At 40.6% G+C, this 20,293-nt stretch overlaps 1 protein-coding gene across 3 annotated transcripts in view; it reads left to right on the forward strand.

Annotated features, from left to right (window-relative positions):
• The window catches only part of LOC117299836, a 46,953-nt gene that overhangs the window by 23,713 nt on the left and 2,947 nt on the right, over positions 1-20,293 (forward strand). For all 3 annotated transcript variants that reach the window (XM_033783382.1, XM_033783383.1, XM_033783384.1), the window contains 13 exons: positions 5,055-5,152; positions 5,669-6,790; positions 8,086-8,207; positions 8,828-9,892; positions 11,893-12,027; positions 13,633-13,894; positions 14,860-14,994; positions 15,577-15,698; positions 16,150-16,294; positions 17,135-17,354; positions 18,354-19,204; positions 19,373-19,461; positions 20,076-20,217. In XM_033783382.1, coding sequence (XP_033639273.1) covers positions 5,055-5,152; positions 5,669-6,790; positions 8,086-8,207; positions 8,828-9,892; positions 11,893-12,027; positions 13,633-13,894; positions 14,860-14,994; positions 15,577-15,698; positions 16,150-16,294; positions 17,135-17,354; positions 18,354-19,204; positions 19,373-19,461; positions 20,076-20,217 — 4,508 coding nt within the window. The remainder of the gene's footprint in view (positions 1-5,054; positions 5,153-5,668; positions 6,791-8,085; positions 8,208-8,827; positions 9,893-11,892; positions 12,028-13,632; positions 13,895-14,859; positions 14,995-15,576; positions 15,699-16,149; positions 16,295-17,134; positions 17,355-18,353; positions 19,205-19,372; positions 19,462-20,075; positions 20,218-20,293) is intronic.

Below are 20,293 nucleotides of genomic sequence, written 5' to 3' on the forward strand. Positions count from 1 at the left end.
GTTTTCTACTATCATCATCCGTGTTAGACCGTGTAAGTTTGATGTAAATCTGTGATCTTCATGATTTTGTTTCTTACCAATTCTGTAACGTTCCTTTAAAAAGTAGTTCTTTGTGTTAGAATCAAGTGCATTGTGTGTCTATTGAGCCGGGAACGGTACATGTATCCGCAATATTTTTATTAGACATTTTTGACTCTCGAAAGGAGTGTGATTGTCGTAAAAAAAGTTCTTAGTGAACTGTTTGAGAACAAATTAATCCTCTTCTTCAGAAACAGTACATCAGGTTTATGTGAGCTTTTATGTGACACAGCTTTTTGTGATCAGGGGTCGATTTCACAAAGAGTTAGTCCTAACTTTGGACTAGTCCTAGGAGAGATTAAAAACATATGGCTAGTCCTAACTCGAGATAAGACTAGTCTTAGCTCTTTGTGAAATCCATCCCAGGGCTCAATTTCATAAAGCTGTTTCACAGAAAATGCTACTTAGCAAACGTCTGTGCTTGGCCAAAAATTAATGGGACACTAGTTGCAGCAATGTAAATCTTATGGAATGTTCGGCTGGTAAATAACCAGATTTTTTGTCGGCAAGTTCTTATGCTTTAGGCCTACACGCTTTATGAAATTAGACACTGATGTCATAGTTTCTGGAGCTATTTTGGTCTTCGGCAAGAAATCTTTGTTAAAAGGTTTAGTTTTGGGGTTGTGCCAAACATTCTTGGGAGCGGTTAGTCATGTATTCTTGAGTTATTTGTTTTCCAGGCACTACATGTACATACATGTACAATTTAGTTTAATTTTAGTCAAGTTCTGTCATCTGTTCAGGTAGTCATGAATAATTCATGAACTCTTTTTCCCAAAGAAGTCTACATTTTGATTGGCAGGTTGGAGCTGACTGCACTTTACGATGCCCAATCAGCTCTTTTCGGAGCCAACACTCCTCCTAAAAAACATTTACACTTTGTTTGCACCTGCAAAGTTTACTTTTTCAACAGGAACTTCCTGTTCCACACCATGGAAAGCTTTCATTGTTTTTCTGGTTGGAATTCTGCCAAATCTTGTGATTTCCCAGACAGTCATGAGCTAGTTTTGTATGCGCATGACTTATGTTGTACATTGTACATACAGTAGTACACAAGTAGTCAAGTTTCTCTTTCAAGAATTACTACTATCAGTTTTTGTATATAAATAAGTACATGTACAAAAGTAGTAGGCCTAAATCAGGCCTGATACTTCACGGAGACAACAAAGGCAATTGCCTCCGTACCCCCTGTTCATTACCTTAGTGCCCTTGAAATGCTCTACAGTAGAAATTAACAATTTTCTCATAGGTTCCCTTTAATACTATTAAGGAGAGAATACCTTGTTGCCCTTGCCCTTTAAAAAAGGAAGCATCAGGCAAAATGGTCAATGGTCAAGTAATGAATTTAGACAATCAGCAGATCATCAATTAATGAGCTGCTTGTGCATTAAGCTTATTGTGCATGACTTGTATACTGTATCTGAGAAATTCTACACTTTTTTTTCCCTTCTGATAAGTTCTAAAATAAATTGCCCCCCCCCCCAGTACAAGTCCAGACGTCATGAATAATTCATGAGTTTCTCCTGTCTGCAGGAAATATTGTACACCTGGATGGGAATCACAAGACTTGGCACAATTCCCAGATGGAATTGTCAAGTCATGTGATAAAAGCTGATACATGTACACTGTACTGTATGCACATGTCATTGATTGGTCATAGTGGCTGTAAATATTAGGCCTGGGCGAATTATTCGAATATCCGGTTAATAGCGAATAGGTTTTCCTATCCGTAACCGCGAATGCCTTTTTTTCTTAATCGGATATCCGCATAGGGCGCGAATACCTTTTTATAAACCGGATAGTTCTGTAATTACAACCAAGTAACCGGATATTCTTTTAATATCCGAATATCCGCGGACGACGGGCGACAACTGATAGGAATGGTTTGTCTGAATCCTTATGAAACTTCATTTAAGACAGCATAAAACAGCATAAATTAAGTATTTAACTATGCTCACCTCCGTGAAGAGTTAAAACAATGACATTTCTGACGTAATTTGTTCAAAGATTACGAAAGTTTTCTTTCACGTAGAGTCAATCACGATCAAAAAAAAAAGCAAATCGCCATCTTTAAATTAGATCCGGTTATTTTTATGAATGGACTGAGTGACACTGTCTAAAACTAATATCAATCCGCTCATTCACAAACGAATAGCGCCCTCTAGCGGCGAAAAAAAAACTATTCGAATATCCGGTTAATTTCGGATAGTTGGCCAGCGGTATCCAAATATCAAAATTTCACTATTCGCCCAGCACTAGTAAATATTATTGTCAAATGTGTGCAACTTCCTGCTCTATTTGTCTAAATTGCAACATTTTTTCGAATATTTGTGCTAGAATGAGACATTTGGGAACAAAAGAAGAACATATTTTGCTTGTTTGCCCTCTTTGATCAGTTTTTTTTACTTACATGTACGGTGTAGGAAAAATAGATTTCTCCATGCATGTACTTACTAACATTTTGCTTTGGGTTTTTTGTAACCTAAAACTGGTAATTAGTCTTTTTTTATGTATAGAGCGTCTCACACTTTCTAAACTCAGCATACAGCCCGTCTTTAAAACTTAATTTTAAATGTTAACTTTCTTTCTCTGCCCACTTCAATAACCAATTTAATAAGTCGTTCAACAGAAGATTCTGCATCTCAGCGAATGGCTTTGCTAAGCGAAAAATGAGTGGGGTACCACCAGTCACAGCAATGGTAACCAAACAGTAATTTTGTCTGGGAACCTATTTTTGCTAAGCAAGAGTTTTAGGGGAAGGTTTCCTTCATCATGTACGATACATGTAGATGGCTGAGAATAATTGGTTAAAAATTTTAATTGAGATAGAAAAAGTCTGACTCTCGTAAACCAAAAAGTGTTGTATTTTTCTCAAGCACAAAGGATACTCCAAAGCTCACATAACCCATTAACTTGCAGGTGACAAGGCATTTTCAATTGCTGCTCCCCAACATGCCCAACTATGGAATTCTTTGCCTACCCTAACCAGAAGCTCAAACAGTGTCCCAGCCTTCAAACATGCTCTCAAAACCCACCTTTTAGCCTCTTCAAAGCTGGTCGTCTTTATCTTTATTCTGTCTTTTCCCCTTTTTTCGTATCCTTTGGCAATTTGGCGCTTTATAAATATATTGTTATTATTGTTATTATTATTAAAGCCTTTTTGGAAAACTCCACAGGATCAAAATGTGGGAATGCTGCCATTTATGTGTACCTCCTTAAGATCGGGGCCCAATTTCATAAATCTGTAAAAAATAAAATAAAAAATACTGCTTGATAAATTTCTTTGCCTAGCAAAAATTGAGTCGGGCACCATCAGCCACAACAATGCAAGCTTAATGTATTTTGTTCTGCTAAGAAATACTATTCTGTGCTATGCAAGTTTTTGTGCTTGAAGGCTATAAGAAAATTGGGCCCTGGTTTGCTGTTTCAGACCTTTCTGTCAGAAATGTTTCTCACCCCTGATACAATAATATTGATTGTATCTGTATGTTGACTTGCAGATAGTGTCTACATGTAGCATTCCAGACAATTTAGTGAATAATTAACCCAATACCACTGAACAACAAGTAGTTCCGGCTTCATAGTTGGACCATGGAGCTGGTTGGACTTGTTCCAAGAAGTTCTGGGTTTCATTTTGTTTTTTTCCCCTTTCCGGTAGACTGCAAACTAGCGACCTGTGCTTGTTTGCAATAATACATGTAGGATGTTTTGTCACCCACCAATAGACATACATGTAAAAATTGGATAAACACACTTGTATGCAACAAGGTTTTTTCTTTATTTCATTATTTATTTGCAATGCAACTTATTCTTATTCTTATTCTTTATTTGGCCGATAAACAATTACAAATACAAGCAGACAGTATGTCAAATAGATAATTATAAGTACATGTACACAAGTAAATACAAAGCAAGAAAAACAATAAGGACACAGGAAATTATAAAACAACCCTAATGTGATGGCCAGGATCAACAAAAGTATAATTAAACACTGTAGCTCGAAAGCCTGTTAATCCAGTCACATGGGGAAGCAAACACACTATATAAAATACTCTCTTTGGAAAATAATAATAATTTGAAATAAATATTAATATAAATAATCTGTTTACACAAAGCACAATTTAAAATAACAAAACCAAAACCAAGAATTAGACAAGCAAGTAGCAAATAAATAAATAAACAAATAAATAGTTAATTAAAACAAATAAATAAAAAGTATTAACAAATGAATGAATAAATAATTAGAAAAGTACATGTAAAAAAGAGATAAAGCAACAAATAATTCAATAAAGGGATGGATTTAACAAAAAATAGGTAAATCAACGAAAAAGTTAATCAAGCAATCACCTTTTCCACTTAAACTCTTACATCAATAAACAGATGATTAAATATGAATAAAGCAATAAAACAACAAAGCAACAAAACAACAACAAAAAATTCAATATATGGCTAAACAAATAGGTGAATCAGTAAATGAATAAATAACAAAAAATAAAATAACAACACACGCAAAGGAAATGAGCTCTTTTCCAACATAAATATATCAACAAAAAAAACAAAAAAAAACAAAAAAAAAACTTAGGTCCAATAAAGCCTTGATTTTCACAGGTTTTTGATTTGATACAATGGGTTATATACATGCAATACTTAGTGGGGATAATGGTCTTTTACAACAACCAAAAATATAGCCTGCCTTCTATGCATAGTAGGCATTCCATGAGGGAGGGGGGGGGACTTTTGGGGGACATGCAAAGGTAAGTCTATTGCTTACCACTGACAAATCTTGCTCAGCAGAAAACAGCTTACCAGCCAAAATACCACATAGTGTGTTGTTTGTGACTGGTTCCCTGCAAATTTTTGCTTAACAGAAAAGAAACAATGTGTAAGCATGATCTTGTGGTACACAACTTTACAAAGGGTGAAAGTGAACTCCTTTTTTTTATCTGGTGTTATTTCTGTATCATTATTTTTTTCAGTGATTCAACTCCTTTTGGAAATCAGGCGACTAGTGATGACTGTGCTGTGTTTCCCCTTTGTTACGTTGTACATGAACTGCAAAATTTAATAAAAACAGGTAAGTTAATTGTTTTTCTACGTGTGTGAGTTTAGTGTTACTTAATGCATGTGGCCCTACATTTTACGTTGTAAATAAAAGTTCATCCCCTTAAGATGATCCCCAGGCTGGTCTTCCCAGGTTTTATCATAAGCTTCACGGCATGCATAACGCAAAAACCACGGCGTGTGGGCTCGCTCAAACCTCGGTAATTTACGTAATCTAACCATACTCTCAAAGAAACCGCTGTTGTAGAATACTGGATTTATAAAAAAGCAAATGTGATTTAAATCAATGTCACAACATTCAACTTTGCCGGCTTCCTTTTGAATTAAACATGTTATTTCTAGAAAATACAGCCGATTATGGTCCATCGGTACGAGTCTTCCCATGTCTTTACTGTGTAGCTGTGTTTTTCTATACCCATCTGGGGTCACGTGATCACGTGTAAATATTAGTTGCGCAATTGGTCTATTCGAAAGAGTTGGTGTTATCTCTGAAATTCTAATGTTATTTTGCATGTGTCCTTTTTGACAGGGAGGGAGTCTACATCCTTCAATAAAAATGTGTCGACCAAAGTTGAGGTGGCAGACGAATCATCTGTGGACAGTAACATTCTCCAGGAAAGAAAAGAAGAGGAGGAAGATGAAAAGCACATAAACATTCTCGAGTCTGAGAAGCTGATAGAGACCAACCTACTTCAGCAGAACCAACACCACAAACCAGTCCAGCCTTCTGAAGCAGAGAAAGAAGACAATGCTGAGAAGTGGCTAAAGGAGGACCAAATTAAACAGACCCATTACAAGGAGACAGTCCAGCCTTCTGAAGTTGAGAAAGACGTTGTTGAGAAGCTGCTTAAGGAGGACCAAATTCTGCTGAACCAACACCAGGAGAAAGTCCAGTCTTCTGAAGCAGAGAAAAAAGACAACGCTGAGAAGTGGCTAAAGGAGGACCAAATTAAACAGACCCATTACAAGGAGACAGTCCAGCCTTCTGAAGTTGAGAAAGACGTTGTTGAGAAGCTGCTTAAGGAGGACCAAATTCTGCTGAACCAACACCAGGAGAAAGTCCAGTCTTCTGAAGCAGAGAAAAAAGACAACGCTGAGAAGTGGCTAAAGGAGGACCAAATTGAACAGACCCATTACAAGGAGACAATCCAGCCCCCTGAAGTAGACAAAGACAGTGTTGAGAAGCTGCTTAAGGAGGACCAAATTCTGCTGAATCAACACCTGGAGACAGTCCAGTCTTCTGAAGCAGAGAAAAAAAACAACGCTGAGAAGTTGCTAGAGGAGGACCAAATTGAACAGACCCATTACAAGGAGACAATCCAGCCTTCTGAAGTAGAGAAAGACGTTGTTGAGAAGCTGCTTAAGGAGGACCAAATTCTGCAGAACCAACACCATGAACCCGTCCAGCCTCCTGAAGAAGAGAAAGAAGACAACGCTGAGAAGTTGCTAAAGGATGACCAAATTAAATGCACCCAACAACAGGAGGCAGGTTGTCAGGAGACAGACCTTCGACTCCAAGTAGAGGGAGATTATGAAGATGAGAATCCGAAAGATAAAAATGACGAGAAAAACAAAACTGAGAAGTTGCTGAAGGAGGTGGATACAAACATCATTGCTGAAGCTTCTTTTAAGGAAACCTTCTCAACCAAAAGTAAGTTTAAGAAAGGTCCGTCTCTTCACTCCACTCTGGGCATTGAGGCACTTTCAGTCAAAAGGCATTAAAGACACTGGACACTATTGTGGTTGTCTTCTCACTTGCTGTATCTCATGCACAAAATAACAAACCTGTGGAAAGTTTAACCTAATTGGACATCAAAGTTGCAAGAGAATAATGGAAGAAAAACAACCTTGTCACAGAAAGTTATGTGCTTTCAGATCGTGAGGTCGCGAAATCAATTCAAATATTTTACTGAGAAATTATTTCTCTCTCAAAAACTACGCTACCTCAGAGGGAGCCGTTTCTCACATTTTTTTTACAACAGCTTTTCATTGCTTGTTACCAAGTAAGCTTTTATTACAATGTATAACAATTATTTTGAGTACTTACCAGTAGTGTCCAGTGGCGTTAAGCGGTATTAAAACCAGTTTAATGAGTTGGTAATATTTAAGTTTCTTTGATGGACCTAGAGTACATGCCATGATTTAAGTAGGGCGCCCTCACCTAGGTGTCAAAAGGAGGTTGTTCATTAGCCTGAACATCTTATGTCACACTCAGAGGCTCGTAAATTACACCAGAGAATGGCTGTAAGCATGCGGCAATACCCTGATGATCACAGGGTATGATCTCACAATAATTTCGCACTCAAATTGTGTGTTTACGCTTACATATAAAACATCATATGGAAATACGTACTGTAAAACATGTACCTTGTATCACATGGTATCGCTAGTTCTGTGAAACCAATACCCATCCTTTTCTCTTAAGGACTGGGGACCAGTCTAGTTGTTCATTTGTCCAATCCTGTGTGCCACATGTAAAAATCTGTGCGTTTTCCATAGATTTATATATAAGAACTAGAGGGCGCACTGGTGATGTTGCTTACACAAGTGCGACGGGACCGCAAGGAGACACGCGCAATATTACTTACGCGCATTGGATATGAAGTACACGTTGGAGTTTGTGTTTATTGGACGCTACGCGATGATGTTTTGTCAACTTAGAAAATGGCCGCATACGCGCATGCCGTGCCGTGTATAGGCCAGTGCGCCCTCTAGTTCTCATATATAACTCTTTGGCGTTTTCATTATTTCATCACCAGTTTACCTCTTAGATGGCGACTTGATGATGTCAATAGGAAGTTCCATCAAGAGACAAAAGTTTGAATGAAATCATAAAAACAAACACATTTTATTGAAGGCAGCCATGTTGGTAAAGATGTACTTTTTATAAAGAGGCATTGTCCATGTAATGTATATATGAAAATTATGCTTCACCTCCATGCACAGAAGAATCCACAAAGCGTCTTTCTGATGATCATTACAAAGTTAAGAGTGCCACAAATGACACAAGCGGCAATGGAGGGAAAGGGACCTGTCCAGCTGACCAACCGATGAAAGAAAGTGGACAGGTGATTAATCCCTCACTCAAACTTCTTTGACGATGATCTAGTTGTTTTTTTCGGTGGGGTTGCGTTGCCGAGCGGATAAAAGCACTTAACTCAAAATCTGGTGTTTCTGTTCATCAGAGTTCAGGTCCGAGTCCCCATCGTGACACTTGTGTCCCTGAGCACGAGACTTGCTTCTTTCTACCCAGGGGTAAATTCAGGCATTTGAGACTTCTGCTTATTTCATTTTCCCATTTCGCTTTTTCTCGCGGGCCCCGCTTTTTTTCCTGTCTCCACCATGGACAAATGGCTGGGCCATGTTTTTTTTCCCCTTCTTTAATTGCGATTAGATTTTGACATGTGATTTGGAGGCTAGACCAAGTCAAATGCTCTGCATTGGTCTTTGATTGAAGCCGTTGTTGTTAATTGTTCGCTTAGCGCGATGTCCATTATACATGTACTTCAATGTCATTGTCACATTGCACCAAGAGAGTGCCTTGTACTAAAAAGCTAACACCTTGAGCCAAGACTAGGTGTACATGGTCTTCCACACGTCGTACGTGTGTTGTCCATGGATTTCTTTGACAATAAGGGAACAGTATTATCTCTGAGTCTGTTTACATTTATTCATCTGTTCTTCACAGGTTGGGGTCACTCTTCCATCGTTGCAGAACGGATTTAATCCGACCAGAGGGGAAGGAGATGACGATGATGGAGATGATGGGAAGAGACCTCGGCAGATGCAGCTGAAGAGAGATCATGAGAGCGAGGAGCTTGAGAAGAAGAGGAAGAAGAAGAAGGAGAAGAAAGACAAGCAGGAGTCTCAGACGGGAGACTTTGGCGGGTCTGAAAGATACACCCTTGCTGCCCGTGGAGAGGCAGCGACAGGGGCCAACACCCTTGCTGCCCGTGGAGAGGCAGCGACAGGGGCCAAGCAAGATTTGGTATTTATGGTCAGAGAGCTTGCACTCCCTCAACCCGAACATATTTCTGCTAAAGACATCCAGACAAAGAAGGAAAATGAGAAGAAGTATGAAGAGCAGCCTTTCGGAGGAGGTGACAGCCACATTTCTGGTGTCAGGAAGCCCAGAATTTGTCAGAAAGGAATGAAGCAGAGGGCTCGAGCACCCTTCCTGGATGGAGAGAATTCAGTTGGAGAAGTTGATGAGCTTGGGGCTGGGATGGAGCAGATGTCTTTAAGCGGGATTGCTCAACCTAGGCGGTTGGGGAACCCTGGACCAGCGGGAGACACACCCATGCAGCAGTACATGCTGGATGGGACCCAACGATGTCAACAGAGAGAGAATCAGATGCCTCCCAGCAAGCACAACTCGGAAGCCGTAAAGGGATTCTACAATGACACTGGGCGTCAGACTCACATCAGTCTACCCCCAGGACAACCACCTCCTACTCGCCAACAGGAACGGCCGAGAGGTCCGCCAGCTTTGACTTTCAAGTCTCCTACCTCCATGGGTCCTCAATATGCCACAAGGAAGGCTCTGGAGGGTGCTTTGCTTAATATTGGTCTTGAAGATGGTCCCTCTGAAAGAGGTGCGGCTGGACCGGGTCCGGGGGCTCCCAAGGATGGTACAGATACCCCTAGAGTCTGCTATGGAAAGGGGAGTGATGTAGAACCTTTGGTTGTGAGAATCGTCAAGCATGATTACAAGGAATTCCAAGAAGATCAGGACGGAGTGCTTCATTGCAAAGTAAGACTTTATGCAGGTTTAAATGCACTGGACACTGTTGGTAGTTACTCAAAATAATTGTTTGCATAAAACCTTACTTGATAATGAGTAATGGAGAGCTGTTGACAGTTAAAAACATTGTCAGAACTGTCTCCCTCTGAACTAGCGTAGTTTTCGAGAAAGAAGTAATTTTCCATGAATTTGATGAGGTCTCGAAATCAAGCATCTGAAAGCACACAACTTCGTGTGACAAGGGTGTTTTTTCTTTCATTATTATCTGGCAACTTTGACGACCGATTGAGCTAAAATTTTCACAGGTTGTTTACTTTATGCATGTGTTGAGATATACCAAGTGAGAAGACGGGTCCTTGACAATTACCAATAGTGTCCAGTGTCTTTAAGATACACCAAGTGAGAAGACGGGTCTTTGACAATTACCAATAGCGTCCAGTGTCTTTAAAAATGCCAACAAGGGTGGCAGCCTGTCCATTTTCCTGAGCAGATTTTATTGCCCATGTGGGGTGGATTTACATTGTTGTGTTACTCTTTGCTGACAATAACAGCTGGCAAACTACATTTGTAGCACGCTCTCTGCTTTGCTTACAGTCATTCCATAAATCTGCTAAATGGATACTCAGTAAAATCTAGAAGTTCGAGCCTGCCCAGTAAGCTTGGGCGATATCTCGATATAATCGAAAATCGCGATACCATTTCTTAAACGATTACCATATGGTCTTGATTTTTTGTTAATTGAATTATCGGCATATCGTGGTTTTGATGAAGTATCATGATGTCTTCCCTAATTGAGACGTCTTGCAACCACAAAGGGCTGTTAAAAAAATATAAAGTCCCAGAACCAACCCCAAGATTCCCCAATTAAAAAAAAAAATAACATCAAAGACTTGCGGTCTCCCACAGACACTGCAGAAGTAACACAATGTGTCATTTACCTCCCCTGTGTGGGAGCCTTGTGCGCCGCCTCGGCCGAACTGCAGACCACAATGGGATCATATTACACAAACCACAAACCATCCACAACCGTTTTATGAATGAGAGGTCACCCCATGTGCAATATGGATGCTTATTGGTTAGCTAGAACAAGATGGGCAGGATATACACACATGTAAGAACAGTCATGCGCCGTAGACACTTTAAAAGACACTTTATGTGTGTGTAACTCATAGAGCTACAACACCATGGGTAGACAGTACACCTCACAGATCCATACCTCGATTTGTTTAGATTTTTGAAGTATGAAAATTGGGCATAGTAAAATGTCTAAATTTTACACTTCAAACATAAATTGACCATATATCGTGGGATAATAAAAGCAATATCGCCCAAGCTTACTGCCCAGTGATTTTTTCAGTCCAGCATGCAGGAGCAAAGTTACTCAGCGCTGGTCAAGCCGGTGTCTGGTTTCAGTGTGTATACAAAGGAGAGACATCTCCCACGCAAAGCCTTTTTTTATGTTGGGTAAGGACATGATATCGTACGCTTTCCTGGAAGCACAGTCTGTGCAGGCAGTTTCTCATTGCGCAGTTAGAAGTGTTTATGAAATAGAAATTATGGAAATGACTGTGAACTCAGTAACCAAAACATGTCTGCCTACAGGTTTTTATGAAAATGGGCCAGTAAACAACATTGTATGCTTTCCTACAAGAACAGTCTGTGTAGGTTTTTTTTTTCGTAGCGCAACATTTTTTTGTCAGGACCCAAGGATATTATTGTATTACAGGGTGAGCTTGCTGTAGGGTCTCAGTTGCCCGAATAGACCTTTCCCCATGGTGCGGCCATCTTGTTTCTTGTTCCCTTCAACTCAATGTAATCAAACCGAGGCTGGAAGGAAAAAAAATAGTCTGGTTCCTTTATGTACAGATGATATTAGCATCTATTACTGTCAATCGATACAGGGAACATGACCAGGATGGTGGCAGCATGATAAAGATATGTTCTCTCCATAAATGACTTTTTCATTTGTTTGTATTTTATTTTATTTTTTTTTTTTTTTTTTTCTCCAGGAGATGGTGATAAAAAATGGAAAGTATCAGGAAGGACTCCAGTACGACAAATTGATGTACCTTGGACAAGGAACCTTCGGAAGTGTGATTCTGATCCGGGACAAAGTTAGCGGAATGAACTTTGTCGCCAAACGAGTAGGTTACTTTTGCTGGTCTGAAAAATTCTCAGACAATATTATTTGATTAAAGCCCTTTTCACACGAGAGCCGAAGACCAATGTCCCTTGTTTTGGGTGCCAGTTGTCTGTCACAAAGGTTGTTTGTAATTTCATGAACAACATTCACACGATCACGCACATTGCGTTCCCGACGTCCCTTGTTCATGTGAGATCGCTGGTGCGCTGGTGCTCTGTCAGTGTCCCGTTTAGTGTCATGTATTTGCTTTAGGTTACCATTGCTCATTTTCTTGGCACACCAATGTGTTTTTCAGGCATAAGAATCTTCCGGATTTTTCACTTCAAAATAATTATGTGGTCTCCGAGTTCAGTATGAACTTGAATTAAAAATCGGGGGATGAGCGAAGGGGTTTGCGTCCACACCACACTGCTACACCATTATTATTGCGTGCATTAAAAGGGTGTTTCTCGATCGGATTCAACCCTTGCTAGATGTTGACGTCGCCAGAATATGCATGTGTGGAGAAATTGCAACGAAGTACATGTACTTCACATGTACAGCGATTGATCACAACCAAATTCTCACTACATTCCGTAATGGAGTAAGGAACAGTCCTACTTGTGTTTTGTATGTCCCCATCAGTGGCCTGTTCCTCTTTAACCATCTGACAATATGTCCAACAAATGTTGTTTTTTAATGTAGTCTATGGCTATAAAATTTATATCGTATTTTGTGGAATGGTATTCCACTGGTAACTAAGCTTGGGCGATATCGATTTATTTTACTCACGATATATCGCCGACAATAAATCGCGATATTCGATATAATCGTGATTAATTAAATTTGACATCATCAGTCTTCAAACTCCAAGTGAAAGTTGTAGAAGAGACAGGCATAGAGAGGTGTTCTAATGACCTATTCTTCTGGTTTTACTCCAAACCTATGGGGTGCAAGATGTCTCAGCTAGCAAATACATTGCGATATTAAATCGATATCGCGATATATCGCGATATATCGATATTTCGATTAAAACCAAATCCATCCGATATCGAAATCGTTTCCAAATTAATATCGCAATATTCGATAATATCGTGATATCGCCCAAGCTTACTGGTAACCTAATTCTAGTTAGCATAATTTTATTGTGCTTAGCTACTTTTTTGTGCTTAGGGAGCTTTAAGAAATTGGACACAGATTCAATACTCTTTAAAGGCAGTGGACACTATTGGTTATTGTCAAAGTCTGGCCTTTACAGATTCTGTATCTCAACATATGCATAAAACAATTAACCTGTGGAAATTTGAGCTCAATCGGTCATCCAACTTGCGAGATAATAATGAAAGGAAAACACACCTGTTTCACACGAAATTGTGTGCGTTTAGATTGTTGATTTCGAGACCTCAAGTTCTAAATCTGAGGTCTCGAAATCAAATTCGTGGAAAATTACTTCTTTCTCGAAAACTATGGCACTTCAGAAGGAGCTGTTTCTCACAATGTTTTATACCATCAACCTCTCCCCATTACTCGTCACCAAGAAAGGTTTTATGCTAATAATTATTTTGAGTAATTACCAATAGTGTCCACTGCCTTTAAAATACAAACAATGTAATGTGTTTTCCTTAAGGTTCCTTTAGGAAGGTTCTCGCCCAACGAGGCCCTTATTTGGAGTGATTTGGCCCACTCCAACATCAATAAGCTTCTTGGCGTGATGAGGAACGGGGACATGGTGTACTTTTTCTCGGAGTACCATCCGAGTCAGACCTTGCAGAAGCTCATCGAGAGTGAGACTGTTCTTGGACAAGGGAGGGCGCTGTTCATTATCAAACAGCTGTTCGAAGCACTCGACTGGCTGCATGGAAAGAGAATTGTCCACAAGGACATCAAACGTAAGTTAAAGCCATTTTAACGAATGGTGTCACAACCTGTGGACGGGGCCCAATATAATAATAATAATCATAACAACAATAATCGTTTTTTATGTAGCGCTTTATACACCCGAATGGCATCTCAAAGCGCTTCAAACATAAGTACTCCTGGTCACAATTCCTTAAACCCTCTCAGCTCCCTGGGGGGTATACAGCCTGTGCTGCCAGTATGTAGCCCACTAAGTTAATCAATCACAAGAACCATCTCTGCCCTCACAGTTACCCATTTACTCCCAGGGTGGAGAGAAGCACTTATAGTTAAGTGTCTTGCTCAAGGACACAAGTGTCACGACCAGGATTTGAACCCATGCTCTGCTGAACAGAAACGCCAAAGCTTGAGTTCGGTGCTTTTAACCGCTCGGCCACAACACTCCAATCGTAGAGCTGCTTGTATATTGCTTAAAAGGTTGTTTTGCAGTTAGCGGGATACCTATCACACTTGGTACTTGTGGAATCGGTGTTTTCACTGCTAACCTTATTCTGGAAAACATAATTTGACTGTGCTAAGCTACTTTTTGTGCCTAAGGAGCTATGTGAAATTTGGCACAGATCTTTTGGTCTACATATGTGTTTTGTGGTGATGGGTTATTGCCTGTTGAAACAGAGGACTCTATGAAAAGGAATCCGAATGATCCGATTGTGAGGGCATCTGTTCTTTCCTTTGCTTTTTTTGTGGGAAAAAAAAAAACAGTGGGGACCTTGCTTAAAAAGAAACAAAAATTAGGAAGAAAAAAATTATTGTTGGGCAATGTGTTTATCATTTCTCAAAAACTACGCCACTTAAAGTAATACTTTAAGGGAAGCCTTCTACTTTCGTTTTTTTCAAACTGTGTAAGTTGAATGTAAATCTGTGAACTTTGTGTTTTGTGTCCTACAAAAAGTACATAAACCCCTTATAAGTTTTGTTGTTATGGTATTTCTCTCAGCCGCAAACATAATGGCAGATTATTTTGACCACATCTGGTTGATTGATTTTGGAGAGTCAAAGCGACTCGACGGTGATACGCTGCAGACCACTAAACTGGAAGGCACAGAGTGCTACATGGCACCAGAAGTTGCAAGTAAGTACAGACATGATATTCGTCCTCCTTCAGTCTGCTTTTTGATTCTTTTTGCCCTTGGAATAATAAATTGGGAAAATGGTGGTTATAAGACACTGGACGCTATTGTCAAAGACCAGTTTTCTCACTAGGTGTATCTCAACAACAAACCTGTTAACATTTCAGCTCAATTGGTTGTCGAATTTGCGAGATAATAATAAAATCTTATTCTGAAGTCTTGAAATCAAATTTATAAAAAATTATTTCTTTCTCGAAAATTATGTTACCTCAGAGGGAGCCGTTTCTCACAATGTTTTATACTATCAACAGCTTTCCATTGCTTGTTACCAAGTAAGGTTTTATGCTAACAATTGTTTGTAGTAATTACCAATAGTGTCCACTGCCTTTAAGGACACAAGTGTCCAGACCGGGACTTGAACCCACACTCTGATCTGAAGTTTGAGTCCAGTGCGCATGATCGCTCAGCCATGATACACCACGAAATGGCAAACACGTTGGTGCAGGTTGTCGATGCAAGTTGCAGGTTAACAATAGTTTGTTTTGTTTTTTTATTTTTTTTTATATACTTTTTCTCAATTGCAGGAAGTGAAATGTATAACGGAACAGCTGACGTGTGGAGTGGATTTTGCACCCTCGTCTGTGCTATTAGTGGAGACCCACCATGGTGCCGACGGTTGAAAGGCGTCCCAGTCAAGATCTTCATTGTAAGTATGAGAGTGCTTGCTGCAGCTTTGCCTAACTTTGCAAAGATGCTCAACCACTTCAGCCCGGTTTAAGTTTCATGCAAATGAGAATGCGTAAAGTGAATGTTGTCGTCACAAATTGGCTCGCAGCAGTTAAACTTTGCTCAACTCACTTGCGAATATCGCTGCAAAAGGAAAGGGCATAAGGGCCTCGTCACACGAGGAAACGTTTACAGGCAACTTGGAGCAACCAACTGCAGTGCATGCTACATGACCTCGTTGGTAGCTTTGTTAAAAAATTTGTTTATGCTTTGACTAGTATCACTAGTTATCATCAGAACTAGGCACCACCAGTCGGTTGGTGGCGCTGTTTCCTGCTACGGCCACTGGTTGGCTGATTGTGTCCTCCCTTGGGGTATGAGGTGGTCAAGGCTTCATAACATAATACAATTTTTCATGATTTGTGCAACAGATTGGGAGTGCTCCGCCCCCGCTGGAAGATGTTCCTATCAATGCCGATCTTAGAGTTCGTGATTTTATTGCAAATGGACTGGTGACCAATTTTCGTAAGAGACCCTCGTCGGCCAAAGTCCTGGAGAACTTCCCACATGACCTCGGTGAGTTGCAACGTTCCTCGTATACCACATCAGCTTTGGCTGTTAACAATCATTGTACGGAAGAGGGGCCAGACTATATGCTATAAGCCTCGGTTCCTTCACAAAGATTTGAACAGAGGGGAAACTAAAGCCATGTCCAATTAAACAATGTCACTAAAATAATTTTCTCCTCAAGTTATTTTAGCATGTAAAAAGTATTAAACAGTTAATCATAACTTGTAAATACGTTTTAGATGTGGAAGTATCGTGGCCGAGCGGTTAAGAGCACCGAATTCAAACTCTGGTGTTTCTGATCAGCAGTGTATGGGTCCGAATTCCCAGCCATGACACTTGTGTCCTTGAGCAAGACACTTAACCATTGCTTCGTCCCTTGGATGAGACGTAAAACCGTTGGCCCATGTGTTGTGTAACGCATAATGAAAGAACCCAGTGCACTTAACGAAAAGAGAAGGGGTTTGCCCCGGTGTTCCTGGCTGTGGCTGCTGTATTCGCCGTAGCACCTTGTAAACACTTACACTGGTGCTACATAATTGGGTCTCAGAATTAATCACTGCATCATCACTCAGATTGTGTATTCCTATTAGGGATTGTTCTTCCTGCGTGTGTATTGTATTCGCTCTGGATTTTCTGCTATTATCTCAAAAATCGCGACCACCTTTTGAAGCGAAATTTTCAGATGTTAGTTTTATTGTGTACATTTACATTTGTATATAGGACCAAAACAATCAAATGGTTCAAAAAAAACCAAGGTATGCTTTGCCTTAAATGTAGCTTTCCCTTAATCTATGTCATTAAAACTTGTACCAATGACTATTAATGCAAATCTTTCTATTTGCGTAGTGGATGAGCTTTACAATGTACGAGCCATCGAGGAGGAGTTGAAACCACCACCCGAAGCCCCCTTTGGTATCCCCAAAGCAGTATGTGTTGAGCCCGTCACACCTTGCACCCCGAGAGGACCACAGGTGGAATACTTCAGAGCATCCCAGCAATCTGTCTCCTTAGATGAGAGCCTTGATATCACCCAGTTCTACGACGTCACGCAGAATCCATCAAAAAGGTAATTTTATTTTATTCTTTTTTTTAGGGGGGGGGGGATGGGGATCCTTAAGCGAGACACTTAACCCTTTGTCCTTCGAATTGGACCTAAAGCTGTAGGTGCTGTGTGTTTGTGTAATGCAGGAAAAACAATCCAGTGCACTTATTGTAACAGGCATGATACATGTATTCTTCCTACTTTTTAGTCTGATTTTTCTTGCCCTTGGAAAGATTAGAAAAGTTGTGATGAATAAGCAGTATAAGTCTTTTACAGCCTACATCATATGTCGAGTGTACACATACTGTAGGTCAGCCCACTGCTCCATAAAATTCTCCTACTGTGTTCCAAGGTCCAAATATCATGCCTGTTGAAAAGAGAAGGGGAATTAATCGCACAGGGTTACTGGTTTGTGTAGCAATACTTATTCATGGAGACCAGGGCCCAATTTCATAGAGCTGCTAAGCACATAAGCACAAAAATTTGCTTAGCATGAGATTGGGTGACCAACCAAATTTCCATGTCATTTTCAGGATAAGCAAACAACAGCTGAATACCAGTAACAAGCAGTATGCAACAAATGGAAATTTAGTTGGTAATCTTTTTTTTATCGAGGCAAAAAATTCATGCTTAACAAATTGTTGTGCTTCTATGAAAATGGGCCCTGGTTCCTCCTATCTGGGTGTTTGAGCCTGAAACCAGACTTACTCCTTCTTTTCACCCATACACTCTTGCTTTGCTGAGATGCAGAACAAAGTGACATTCCATCAGCTTTATTCCACGTACTGCATTTATTTGGAACTCTTTGCCTGGTGCATGTTTCCCTCCATCCTAGACTGCTTAAAGAGGAACATCAACTCCTACCTTCAGCTCTGAATTATTTTCATCTTAGATTTTTACTTATCATAGCCATTCACCAAGAGTAGCTTTTAGCCTCATTCGGGGTGAACTTAAAAAGAAGAGAACAAAATTAATAAAAATAAGCAAGCTGACATGACCTAAAATTGTTTCTCCTACATGTAGTAACATTGAAAAGCCACTGAGCCAACCGGAGGGTGATGAAGACCTGTATGGACCTGGTTCATACGAACCTGGACAAGACATGTATGGACCTGGTCTAGACATGTACGGACCTGACAAAGTTGATGGCACCCCGCTCGAGACCAACATCGAAGAAGGCACTCGCCCTGCTGCCAATGCTGCTGGTCCACTCTTGCCACGTGCCCCTGATTTTGACATGAACCTCAAAAGAGAGGAGTTTGATGGCGCCCCGGCCGAGAACGACATCGGAGAAGGCACTCGCCCCACTGCCATTGCTGCCGGTCCACTCTTGCAACATGCATCTGATTTCAACATGAACCTTCAAGCCGAGCAATTTGACGGCGCCCCGGCTGAGAATGACATCGGAGAAGGCACTCGCCCCACTGCCACTGCTGCCGGTCCACTCTTGCAACATGCATCTGATTTCAACATGAACCTTCAAGCCGATCAATTTGATGGCGCCCAGGCCGAGAACAACATCGGAGTAGGCACTCGCCGCCTTGCCGATGCTGCCAGTCCACTCTTGCAACATGCATCTGATTTCAGCATGAACCTCCAAGCCGACGAAATTGACGGCACCCTGCCTGAGACCAACATTGGAGAAGGAGAAGGCACTCGCCCCGCTGCCAATGCTCCTGGTCTACTCTTGCCAGATGCATCTGATTTCAACATGAACCTCCAAGCTGACGAAATTGACGGCACCTTGCCCGAGAACGATGCCAATCTTGCAAGTCCACTACTGGGTGTCCCAGAGCTACTTTCCATGAGCCTGTCTTCAGCCAACAGCCTGGCAGCTCGCAGCTTCATCCAAGACCAAACGGGGGACCAACATGGTAAAATGAAAAGCTTTTCCCTCTTTGAGTCAAGTGCCCATAAATGAATATTCATAGTTAACAATTTGCATTAATGCTAGTATCGCATTTTAGAAATGAGGCCTGCTTTATATCCGTTTTATTGAAAGTAACGTTTCTTGTCATGAATGTTTTTTATTTTTATTTCAGATGACTCTCTGGAGCTTCCAGGGATTTTCCTTCCTGACAGGGTCGTTGGATCAGTGGAGAGGTCTTCCTCACGGACTGTGTATGACTCGGTGAGTATAACTATGCACAGGGGTAGTCTTGGTACTAGACCTCGGTGATCGATAGTGGATTGTGTATGCAGAGCTGCCATTTCTCCTATAGGACTCTTCATCTATGGATACAGACAGAGTCCTACATATTAGGGCCCGTTTCTGGGTCGGAAAATTTTCAAAGCTTCATAACTCGAATTTTTACCTGCAACAAGCCACTCATTTCAACAGATTCCATGGCAGCATACATTTTTTCTGCGTTGGGTTTTGGTCGTTACACGTCTCACAAATCCGCCATTTTCGTGAAATATTGCATGCAACTGTACGTGTACGCACGGCAGACAACTGTGAAAATACAATCAAAGAAATGGAATTTCCTACAAGATTATCACCCTCCGCGGTAACTTTGTTCCAGTTTGAAAGGTCTTGTCATAGCAGTTTCAGACCACACAAAGTTCTACGGTCAACGTTCCTTTAAATATGCTTCACCTAAACTATGGAGCCCAACAGTGTCAAGATTGTTCCACGCTAACTTAAAACCCCTTTAATTTAATCACAGAAGCGCATAGAGACTCTTTTGTAATATGAGCTATATACAAGAAATGCTTATTATTGTTATTATTACTTCTCTTCAGGCCGAGACTGGCAGCAATCCCATCGCCCCATGTCCAAGCCGAACCTCCAACAGTTTTGGTGTCAGGGAAATCCAAACTTCTGGCTTTCGGTCCTTCACCTCGGGGGTTTCTACAGAGTTGCCCAGCAGCTTGAACTCCTTGAGTAAGTAAAACCAACTGAAGACATTGTACAAGGCAAACTGTAATTATGATGTTTTTCGCCTTGGCTTCAGATTTGG

The sequence above is a fragment of the Asterias rubens genome, chromosome 15 (genome assembly GCF_902459465.1).
Source record: "Asterias rubens chromosome 15, eAstRub1.3, whole genome shotgun sequence".
Classification (NCBI taxonomy): domain Eukaryota; kingdom Metazoa; phylum Echinodermata; class Asteroidea; order Forcipulatida; family Asteriidae; genus Asterias; species Asterias rubens.